General features: G+C 37.2%; 1 protein-coding gene across 11 annotated transcripts in view; it reads left to right on the plus strand.

The window, feature by feature from the left end:
• PARD3 (par-3 family cell polarity regulator) overlaps positions 1-12478 on the plus strand; it is a 452341-nt gene that overhangs the window by 41152 nt on the left and 398711 nt on the right. For all 11 annotated transcript variants that reach the window (XM_036401877.1, XM_036401985.1, XM_036401886.2 and 8 more), the window contains exon 2: positions 7433-7534. In XM_036401877.1, the coding sequence (XP_036257770.1) occupies positions 7433-7534 (102 nt within the window). The remainder of the gene's footprint in view (positions 1-7432; positions 7535-12478) is intronic.

The following is a 12478-nucleotide window of genomic DNA, read 5'->3' on the forward strand; positions in this document are numbered from 1 at the left end:
TCTGTTCTATTTAATAAGTAATGAAATTATGCAGTACATAGGAAAGTTGATTTAAAGCAATTAGTGATATGATTTCTCATGGACTGGTATAGATTGCTTCTAAGTCAAGTGGATGAGTTAAATAAAAATTCCAGCCTTTCCTGATGCATGAGGGTAATGTATCAATAGAAAGAACTTGCATATCCTTGTAGGGTAGGAAGACAGGAAGTTTACTGCTACAGCAGATCTTGGACTACTTTCCTTACAGAAGGGGAAATTACCACTTCATTTCAGAAAAGCAAGGATTTAATATATGTATTCGAAAGTTTATGTAAACTGTGGAGTGGCTAACAGCCAAATTTACCATTTTTAATACCAACCTTTTGGCACTTGAAGCAAGATTAAGTAGTTCCTTGATGATTTTTTGTACTCCAGTAGTAATTCAGCACAACTCAATATGTAGTAGTGTTCCAGCATTTTACTGACCAAACCCAGTTCAATTAATGGGTTTTAGGAGACATTTAATTGCTGAAGTGGATGACTATCGGTCTCATTTTTTGGCTCACAGGCTTCTGTACTGAGGACTGGCATTGATAGTGTAATGTGATTAATTTTTAAGTAAATGGTTGTTGAAACTGGGCATACAGGCTGCATGCAAAGCCCAATATTACTTTTTTTTTTTTTTGCTTCATAAACACCCTGTGTAACATTTCAGTGTCAGGAAGAGTGATATTTGCCATATGTTCAAATTCTGTCTTGGATAGATTTCTGGTAAGCTACAGCCCTTTTAGCAAGGCTGGGAAAGCATTGGTGAGTGCAAAAGTGGAACAAGATGCTTCAGTGATCAGGCTTCTCTGCTTCTCTCTTTTTCATAGCTGGTTCATATCAAATCAGTGTGCATCCCTTGGTTGAAGACATTATGTGTAATCTGGTGTGTTTGAAAAAAGTCAAATCCTAGACCAAACCCTTTTGTTACAGCATGAAGTGTAACCTTCCTGTATGTGTATTCCTCTTTCTCAGTAAAACAGAATAGCAAGAAATTAGCTGTAGTGTGGTGCATCTTCAGAACAAAGAGCAGTTTTACAGGTTAAGGATCAATAGGATGAAAGGGATAAGGTTTATTTTCTGCTGTACAGCATTCAGCTGTGTTCTGTTGTAGTCTGTAGACCTTTTTTTTCTTGACTTCATGGGATACTGGGCAAGTCTATGTGAATGTGCTCTAAAATTCATGTGAGGGGAGTGATTGATTGCAGGTGGAGTGAGGTCAGAAATGGAAAAGATAACTGTCCCTTGAACTCATCACCTGGTAACTTAAGAGTTGCTACAGGTGTCAGTTGATTTCTGAGCCTTTAGAAGGGCTGCTTTCATTTATGTTAAGTGTTTTTGTGGCTTGTGCCCTTGCCAAGACAGTGAATGCACTTATGTTGTACCAGTATTGCCACTGTCTGTGCTGCAGCATCAACGTCTTTTCGAGAGCACAGTCGGCTTTGGAGCTGCTTTTCCCACTGCTGCTTGTGTGTGATATGCAGCAGATTGTGGGCCTGAAATTCGAGGAGACAGATGATGGGATAGAGATGCAGTTTAGACCCAGGGACTTGTTCTTGCTGGTTTCTCAGGCTGTGGAAGGTAACTGGGAGCCAGCTGACGTTGCAAGCCTTCATGGCTGTCTTTTGGCACCTGACTGCTTGTTTGGATGGTTCCCGCCTGCAGCACAGGGCTAGACAGGGAAATGAATGAATTCACTGGCAAATTTTCAGTTATATTAGTTTTTTATTAACCATAGTTTCCTTTCAGACAGCATTAACACGCCCAAGTGCCATATGCTGCTGAACAGACAAGTCCAGTACACACCCTAGCCTGGTGATTTAGTTGGTTTTTATCTGTGTGTATTGTTGCCACAAAGGCTTTATCTATTCTCAAAAAACTCAATCCAGTGAAGATAGCCACACACATGGCCTTATAATCTTGAATTCCAGATGGTTTTAAACAGAAATGAATAATATATACTCATTTCCCTTTATATCCTGATTTATAATGAGAAGTTATATTTACGTACTTGGTTATGCTTCTTCTCTGTCCTTCGTCCTGGTGGGCGAGTCTGTTTTCCTTTGAGAGTTACACTGAAATACCTGTTCACAACTGTCCAGCTGATAGTGGTTTTTAAGAATCATATAAGGATCTGTGTTAAAGCAAAAACCTATAAATGATATCTAAATTTAAATAATTTCAGTTGGCCTTGATAGGCAATGGTGAGCCTCTAGGAGCTCATCATGGCAAAGCCAATCTGTTTCCCAAGAGTGTTGTGTGGTAAAAAATACACTTCCTCTTTGGACAAGAACAGATCAGAAAATATAGGAGTGTAGAGGGGAAAAATACCTGTCTTACTTGATTTCCAGATGTGTAAAAATTTGTAGTGGCAACTGGTCTGCACTCAGTTCAAGGGAAATGCAGTTGGGAAATGTGGGCCAAGTTAAGAAGTACAGAGACCTCTTGGGGAGAGCTCGGTGTCCTCCCTCAGTAGTGTTCTCTGCATGGGCTTCAAGCAGCACACAAGAAGTGACACACACACTGCTCTGCCATGCCAGCTCCAAGTATGTAATCGTAGCAGGTAAATTAATGTCGTTTTTCTGATGCTTCAGGACATCCTGCTGGTGACAGGTGAGATCAAATCACAGTAGTGGGCACAATTAGTAAACACTAAGCATTGTTCATCAGGCGTTTAGGAGCCTGATTTTCTGCTTTCTGTTAGATTGCTACTTGTCAGAGGTTTGTGGTGCTGTCTTGTAAGATAGGGACAAAGTATTTTCAAGAATAATCTTTTTTACTGTTACTTTTAATGTTAAATATTTCAATATATTTTTGGAAAGGGTAAATTTGTGAAAACCAAGACACATATTTAGATGTAAAGGAATAAGAAATCTTCCTATGCCATTAATAAGAACACATTGCTGTTTCCATTCTGATTTCTAGATATTGTTTTCCACATATGGTCCTTGTTTCCATTATGTGGGAACATGAAATTGTTAGCTACAGAATGCTGAATGATACTACTTAAACTAATGGTTTTCTCAGTTTTTCCTTTGTGCTTTTTAGAAGTCATTTTATGTAATAAATGGAATGGGAATGGCTGCATTCTTGCTGCCTTTGTAATGTGCTCTTGCTTCCAGTCTCAGTGCTGGTGTTCACTTAGCAAATATTTAACTTCCATTGCTGAGGATTAGAAAATGTGGTGCTCATGAGCTTAAATTATGAGTACCTTTATAATCATCATCAAGTTGAAGAGTTAAATGGGTGTAGACAGGAAACAGGAGATCTGACTTGCTTAGACTTGAGCTGAGTGATGCAATATTTAAATGAAGATATTATAAATCAGGTTTTGCGTTACTTCTATCCTTGTATTCATTCAATGAACTGAACTTGCTGGTTCTTCTACATGAACTAGTGACAAAGGCATCTATGCAGCTTTTTCAAAATAATTGTACTTTGCTAACTTACACACTGGTGGAGCAGTGAAGCTAATGAGTTCTCATCACCACTTGTTTTTCTGTCTAAATGCATTGCAGATTTGGAGGGTGCATTGTTTTACACAATCATAGCAGTGAAAGAATATAAATGTAGCTGTGTTTTATTGACAAAATACGAAAATCTGGTTCTACTATACAAATTTGGATTTTGAAACGGCAGCATCATGTCTAAATGGTAACTCTGAAGCAGGTTTCCTGAAAAACTTGTGGGAGGTGTCAAAAATTTTCTTTCATAGTTTTTTTCCTATTTTTTTTACACCAACTTGACTTTTATCAACTTGATTTACTTAGCACTTTTTTTTTTCTGTTTAATAACTAGAAGACATTTTCTTGTGTTAGCACTCTGTTGCACATGCCCTGAGCAGATTGCTGTGGATAAGTATTGGTGACAGTCCCTCGTTTTTGACATCTCAAGGAGATGAGAGCCCCACACTGCCACCCAGAGAGGGGGATCCCAAAGGTGTTCAGGTGTCCTGAAGGAGTGACTGGACCACTTTGCTCCACAAAGTTATGTCAACTCCAGTAAACTCTGGAAATAGCCAATTTTCATTTTAGGAACTGGTCTGAGCCAAAACAGTCTATTTGACTACTTCAGAAAATGTTTGAGGACTGTACTTCTGCTATTGCATAGGGAGCTGTGAATATCTGTTTACTGACTGAGACTGAGAAATGCAGCTGGACTAAGCCATGAATACAGATGCACGTGTAACATCCATTTAGGAGTACTTGAATTCCAATCTGTGTCAAGTCTGGTTCAGTTTCTTTCCTATTTAGCAGACAGTGCACATGAGCTGACTCTAGTACAACATTATGTTCCTTTTAGACAGATCACAGAACAGGAATTTAAATGTGAACATATATGCAGTTTGGTTTTTTCATGTTGTTTGGTTGAATAATATACAGAAATAATTGCTAAAACTGGGAACCATAAATGGCTATGGATTTTCATAACTTGGTAAAATCACTAGTTTCAGTGTTGTTTTTCTTTTTTTTAGTTTCTTTTTCCCCCTAGTATAGTGTAACTAATCTCTGTACAATGTGAGTACTCCTTTCCCTCCTAGACCTCTCTCTCATCCCAGTTCTCCCCCACCAAATCCTTGATTTATGCAAAACCTTTAATGGAGTAAAAGGGCCTCAAGAGAAGTTTGTTCTGATGTTTGGAGAGGGCTTTAATGACAAGTTGCATTGTTATTTCATATTTACTTACCAAATCCCGCCAGAGTAAGTTCTTGCCAAACTAGTTTTCTATATTTCTTGTCTGGTCTTGCTCACATATTGTTTTGTATCAGGACCTTGTCTGACAGGAAAAGCGACCAGAGCAGTTCAGGCTATGGCAGTACTAATAGGTGATGCAGTAAAAATGAAGTATATCTAAAACTTCTTATGCAATATTGAGAAACTTTTAAAGGAAGTAATTAGTAGAAGCAGCTTATATATCAAAGCTATTTTTAAGTAGATTGTGCATGCTGAAATAGCACAATAGTTATTCAGAAATGGGTGTTTCTGCTATTGATTCTGTAGTTGTGAATGTTTTTTTACATTTGCCTTGGAGGTAGGAAACAGTTGTGGTAGGAAGCAAAAACACGAGCATACGTGGATATTGAAGTTGTAGTTTCAGCTTCGGTGCTGTTAGTTTTGATGGATGTAGTCAGGTCACTGAGCCAGTATTGCAGTTACCTGTTTTTAATGTTTCCATTCTTCATTAAGAAGATTAATTGTTGCAAACAAAAATGGTGAATTGGGTGACGTATGAGGGATCAGGCTCTCTTAAAGCCCAAAGTAAGTTTTCTGTCTGTGATTTTGCAGTGAAGGCTGGCTTATGGTTCAATTCTAACTTAGCTTTGAGATGGAGAATCTCAGCAGAGGAAACCTGAGTTGAGTCCTTCAGGAGTGCAAGGTGCTTCACAGCTTGTCTGATTGTGTCTTCTAAATCTTGGTCTTTGCAAATGTGTTTCAGTCTTTAGTAGATATGAGAGGCAGAGATTTTATAATGGGCTGGAGGATGACCAAAAATCGTTTTTCATTTTAATCTGAGAGCAGAGTTTGTAAAGACTTCCCTTCCAACATGTTTCTTAAGAAATCTTGAAAGATTTCTGGTGTGCACAGGTGACTTTGTCCAGCCCTGTCTGTGTTAGTGCAGTGGAGTATTCAAACTTACAAGTTTATCCTAGTGTTTCCATTCTGTACCTTTTTTACAGAGCAGGTTTGTGTATTAACTAGCTATGTAGGCACCTCTATATGCATGACAGTGTGAATAATGTAATACCATTTTTAATTATTCCCAAATCTTTACTTTTAAAAAATGTATGCTAAGTTATCTCCTGTAATATGCTACAACAGTAAATCAGTTTAGAGAAAACCCACATACTAGAAATCCAATTAATTGTATAATAAGTGCTTGCTTAGAAGAAATGGAAGGTAATGATATTTAATACTTAGAGAAATCAGAGAAAAAAGTCTGTAATTTAACTTTTGGAATAACTAGCCTAATTACTGGAAAATGAAGTTCTGAAATCTGATCATCTAATGATGATGACTTACAGCAGTATTTAGGAGGGTGTACTTATACAAACAGTGAAGTAAGTTTCATAGTCCCAGATATCTCCAAATTATTTGACCTATGCATATATATCATATGCAAATACAGAGAGTTCTAGGATATTAAAGCCAAGATGAATATCTGCTTGTTCTTTTGTGCAGCATGTTCTGTCAGGATTTAAATACGTATATGGATTTAAAGGAATTCTGGTAGTCCCATTTCTTGTCCTGTTCCAGCTTTGAGAAATCAAAATATTTTCAAGCCTTTTAGGGTGGAGGTTATTTATTTATTCATGACTTCTATTTTTAGTGTGGGTGGGTTTTTGTTCAGGTTTGGCTTTGGTGTGATGTTTTTATTATTTTGGTTTGTTTTGTCACTCCTAGACATCATACATAAAAAGGCTCACGCTAATTGCTATTTTTAGGAAGTCGGGAACTTTGCAAGTGGATGCAATTTTGATGATCCTCCTAGCAGAAACTTTGTGCAGCCATGACTTCTCAGTGAAAAGCAAGGGAGCTCTTTTACTATGACACACTGAACAACAGCCCAGGGCGTTGGGGGGTGTATTGAGAAGCAGGATTATGTAGCATGATCAGGCCAGGTGGTTACAGGGCAACTTTCCCCCATTAGGAAACAAATCCTTTAAGAACAGCATGTCAAGTACTAACCAGCACTTGGGTCATATGCTGGAGACACTTTGTGGCACAGCCTTGCTCCCTATGGCTTCCTTTGCTATCAAAAGTAGTAGTAAAGACTGTAAAGCCAGTCCTCCCAGTTACTGCTAGACACCTGTATAAACACAAAGCCACATGCACACATTTGTATGCATATATGTGTGTGTGTATATATAATTTTTATTTTCAAATATGGAAAATGCTCTTAGTACAGGTTTTAGATATTCCATTTACCACCTCTAGTGAAGGACACGTAGAAAGCATTTTGGTGGTGTTTAAATGTTGGTTTATGCCTTTTATAACTGTTCTGTAAAACCCTCACATCTTTTACAGCTGTCTGTAACCTTTTGTGCCTGTTGATCACTACCTGGCATGCTTTATTATGTGGACAATGTATTTTTCTTCCTTTTATGGAAGGAATATTGGGAATGTAATGTGCAGTAATATTTGGAATATGTTGGAGTCCTATGTGTCAGTGATGGGATTGTGACTCATGCAGATCTGATAGAAGAGGGAAGACTACATATCTAGTCTAAAGCAATTTAAAAAAAGAATGTGGGCTTTACATCTCAATTTACATTTATTTACAGATATATGACCTAAGTAGATGTTTGATGTCAAGAATTTGTAGGGCTGTGATGCTGACTATATGATGGAATAACATTTTCCTGTTGGCATATGATAATCTGATACTATTTTCTTCTTCTTTTGTGCAGGATCCAAACTACTGGATACAAGTCCATCGACTGGAGCACGGGGACGGTGGGATCTTGGATCTTGATGACATTCTTTGTGATGTAGCTGATGACAAAGACCGTGTAAGTACACATGGCTACGAAAGCAGCATGGGCACAAACTGATGTCAGCCCATCAGTGGTGTGTTTCCTCTATGTGTCCCAAAGTGGGAGCCGACACAGAGGTTTTAAACATTTTTTTATGTAGTTTGCCTGACAGATGTGACAAATTGGTTACTGTCAGGGTTTTTCTTTCAATTGAAATAATGGGTTTTCCATCCTTTCTGGTTCTTTAACAGTTCAGATAGGAAAAGGAGGTTGCAGGGGTGAAAATACCTCAAACAGTGGAAAATAAATGTGCAAAAAGTAAGTTGATATTGTAGCTGTGTGTTACCAGTTAAATATGTGCAAAAAACCCTGCTGGTTTTAAACTATTGAGTGTTGGCTTTTTTTTTCCCTCCAAAAATTGTTTTTGGAGGAATTGCTAGTTACACAGAACTTGAGACAATAATTATACACTGCTGAGCCTTGAGTGCTTTTATTCTTTTTTAAGTAGTGACTTAGATCACAGTCAACTAAGAGGCCTTTTCTTTATTGGCTATTTGTTGAAGTTATAGATACAAGTATCTTTGAATTACTTGTTCAAAAAAATGTGCGTAAGAAACACTGTGGCAAACTGCAAAGTCATGTAAATATGCGACTTTTCTCTAGAAAGCTGAAGCTCTTGAAAGCATCTGAGCCTGGTACAGACTTCAGTCTGGAAACATGTTTCAGGACCACACTCCTTCACAGACAGTATCTTTAATTGCCTCTGTTGGAACTGTCGAGGCTCCTTGAAAACTGGCCAAATGATGACTCTTAGGCTAATTTTTCAGAAATACATACTTTGCCTGTAGTTATTTCTTGTGACAAAACTTAATTGACATGGTTATTTGAACCAGGACTTTTATAAAGAAAAATTATGTGAGGAGTCTTGGGACATGAAGACTCCTCACTGTCTGAAATGTTGGGATTGCTCAAGCTGTATAGAGTAACAGTGCTGAGTTTTCAGGAATTTCTTCCATAAAAATAGTGCCCAGATAAGATTTCATGAAAAGCTAATTAAAACCTCTAGTTGGTTATCTCATATTCAAGTGCTCAGCTGTGTGATTAGTTTAGCTTTTGCTTACAGGCCTTGGGGAGGCTGGTGCAAGTTGTCACTAAATATAAATATTTATATATATACACACACACACACAGACTTATTTGAATAATGCACTTGTTAGCTCCTCATGTGCTTTTCCCCTCAGAAGTTTGAATTCTGGTGACTTCAAGACCTTATTCTTTGGCTGTTACCTTGCCTTGCTGCCTTCAAGTGGGGTAATTCCTCACAGTGAAACTCTGTGGGTGTTTTTATGTGCATGACTAATAGCTGAAAAACTCTGACTGCAATTGAAGCAAGCAAAGTCATTATTACAGTATTGGTTTTGTGTATAGATGGACAAGATACTTAGCAGTTAATAATATTTATCTCTGCATTTGCCAAGCTCATCTCTACTGATGGCACCTATGAGTTAAATTTCCTTTTTTTAAAGGACCTTGCAGCATTGATTAGGAAGGTGCAATATGAACATGCACTGTGCTATCCTGGTTTATATCCTTGAATTAGTCATTCTCACTTGACCTTCACGTTTGGGCCTTTTCAGGTGTTTTGGTCATTAGTCATGGGTTTTTAGTTTCCTGTAGTGTGTTTTAGAGCAGACCTTCCTGGCTCCCTTAAGTTTTGTGTTGTTACTTTGCCTCCATAGCAAGTGTATCAACTGGTTTTGTGTTGTTAGAACCTAATACACACCTCATTAATGCCAGGTTTGCAATATATTTCCAGTTAGGGATATTTTGTATCTTATCTGTACACTTAAGCATACCTTATAAAAAGGCATTTAAACAGATGGTGTCTAAACATGTAATTAAATGATTACTGAAGTCTGTAGGATTAGCTGTGCTTAAAATCAAACATTTGCCTTTATCTCTCTTTTTTAAAATTGGGACAAAAATGTCTAGGATATTGGAAAATTGAACACTTAATGTTTTAGTGTTCATTTTCACGAGGAACTTCCTTACATTCTTGAAGAGAAGTTTGTTGTGTTACTTACTACCTGGCATCTGAATTTTTGAAAATCAGTTTGCTCTTACCATGGTTCTTTAGACTTAAGGATCAGTGATGAATGTAATTTTTGTCTTTGGTGATGCTTTTATGCTATAATTGTGCAGTGTCATATCAGCACAATACAGAATGCAGAGCAGCTAAGGACCACTTGTCCTCTTGATGGATTTATTGCTCTGTGTAGTCAACTGCCATAGTAAAATAAAGCACTTAAGTGATGTGAGGAATATATTTACTCCTATTCCACTGTCTCCATGGAGAAAATGTTTTGTCCTATAACAAATACAAAGACCCTTAGAGCAGCTGTTCTGAATGGAATGAGAGAAGTATCTTTGATGGTGTCCTTCACATTAAAATGTAGCATACTAGGTTGACTTTGTTAAGCTTCTTCTGTGCCTATATTTTGTAATTCTCTTGTCACTTACTACAGCAGAATGGATGAGTAAGGGTTAGCCCTTTCAGTCGCTTTCTGGAATAATTTGTGATGCTCAGTGTTGTTCCTCCTTAAAAAAAAAAAGAGTAAAACATGAAACAAACTACATGGAAAACTGATTTTGCTAAGCTGTTTGTTCCTTTGTTTGTTTCTGAAACAGCTTTACTTAAGCCCTTTAACTTATTTCATTGAGAAAGTGCATAAATGACTCTAACTTAGCCAGCATAAGATGTGGGCATTTATTCTGCACTTATCACTGTGTGTTAAGTTGCTTGGTTAATGCAGTTAAAGGTAATAACCTTATAATAAAAAAACTAAATGCTTATTTGAATAAGTTTTTTTAGAAAACTTTTTAATATCTATTGAAATGTACTTTTTTCAGGTTTTACTATGGAAATATGGGTAGTTTTCAAATATGGAAACACAGAAATGTTTTTTACATTTATATATCTCTGTGTATACCTGAATACAAATGGGCTGAATTGTTACTGTTTTTGAAAAATATTTGGCTACAGGAAACAAGATCCCATTTTCAGCTAGCATTTAGTCAGCTGTGTAACCTACTTTGATTATTTTAAAAATACAGGTTTCTTCTGTGTGTAGTGATTAAACCAATATTTTAAGGATAGGTTAATAACCTGTTTTGTTTGCATTTCTGTAACTTGCAAAAGGAGCCCTCTCCATGAAGACTCTCAAAAAACATATGTCATCTTGGTAAGTTTCCAACTTGATGATAGCATACATGATGACCTCAGTTCAGTTTTTAGTAGGCAGACATTCTCAGCAGCAAAAAAACCCAACAAACCCAACTGCAGGAAAAAAAACCAGAACCCAACCGTTTTTAACTGTGTTTTCTTCAGCTAGACTGAGGCACGTAGACACTTTGGTAATTCTCATACTTTGGATGCAATATGGAAGAGCTTATTCAAAGATTTCATAGACCCTCATTTATCCATGAAAAAATGTTGAGAAAACTGTGGTGTAATCTCATTTAAAAAAAAATGAGCAACGAATAAACCCAAAGTATGTGTATGAATATAACTTGCTCCCATTTGAATTCTCAGTGAAATAGTAATTTATATTTTGAAAAACTTGAAAAAAAATTGTTTGCAATTATATGTAATTTTTTAATTAATAGAAATGCTCAGACTGTTGCTCAGTGGGAAGCTTTAGAGATCAAGATGTCTGTGTTTGGTGTAGCTATATTGCTGAAAATCAGAGTTTCTTCTTCCTGAGAGAAGAAGGATCTGCTATTAGCAGCCACAGGTTGTGATGATCAGCTTGGCTAATAGAGCTACTTTGAAACAATGTAGGTGTGAACCTAGTGTCAATTATTCCTAAATTTGTTTGCTCCAATGTACTTACTTTTGCCAAGTTAATTTGGGATTAACAGCCTGTACATCCTAAAAGCCTTAGCATCTTATAAATTCCTTTATCATTGCTAAATTCAACACTGGTTCTTAAAAATAACCACAGTAATTTGGTATATGCTTAGATTTACAGCCTGGCTTTATTTCTCTAAACTAAGGCAGGCATGGACCTTCTTTGCTTGACTTAACATTTTCAAATGTTCAGTCAGCTCTTCACCCTGCACAATTCCTGCTTACATCCTCTGAGTGCAGCGATAAAAACCAGAGCAATATGGTTTGGTCTGGAGTGGAGTCTCCTGCTTCCCACAGTGTTTGTGTGTGTGCTGCTCTGTCTGGCCCAGGTCACTGGAAGTTCAAGGTGATGTTGGTGCTTAGTGCTGCTTAGATGAACTTTGAACCTCCCAGAAAGACACAAGAAGCTGTTGGTTTGAGTGGAATACTTCTGGTGAGAATGGGATGGAGATTAATTTCATGGATCTGTGTTGAAATGAGATTTGTAAACATGCATGAACTAGAGTTAACTGTGTTAAGTAAGCAAACTGCAGCTGAAATTCAGTGAAATCAATTGTGCTTCATTTGCATCTGCTTTTAAGAGACCTACAGAGATTCTATTAATATTATTATGAAGGTAGTGCCTGCTTGCTTGAAGTATGAAGATTTCTAGTGAGAAAGTCATTGAGCAGCTTCTTCACATAATGTGAAGGCATATTATGACCTTTTCCCAGTGTAGTGGAAAGGAAATGAACTTTTGGGTTTTGTGTTAAAACAGATGGTCAATTCTAAATAATACTGTTGTTTTGTTTACTTCCTCTTGGAAAGCTCTGTTGAGTTAGAGAGGCATGTGATACACAAAATGTGGTTTGGAAAGGATGACTGTATTTTGTTTGTAACAAAAGTTAACTGGATGCCTACACAGAAATAAGGCTATTTTGAGCAAATGCATTCTAATGTTAAGGTTAAAGGCTAGCTAGGGACTGAAGGGCTGTGATTACAGGATCCTGCTGCTATTGATGCTTGCTTTCTCACTCTTATTTTTTGGGCCAGTTATGCAAGACCCCACTGTTGTAGTAAATTCAGGGTAG

The sequence above is a fragment of the Molothrus ater genome, chromosome 1 (assembly GCF_012460135.2).
Source record: "Molothrus ater isolate BHLD 08-10-18 breed brown headed cowbird chromosome 1, BPBGC_Mater_1.1, whole genome shotgun sequence".
NCBI lineage: Eukaryota > Metazoa > Chordata > Aves > Passeriformes > Icteridae > Molothrus > Molothrus ater.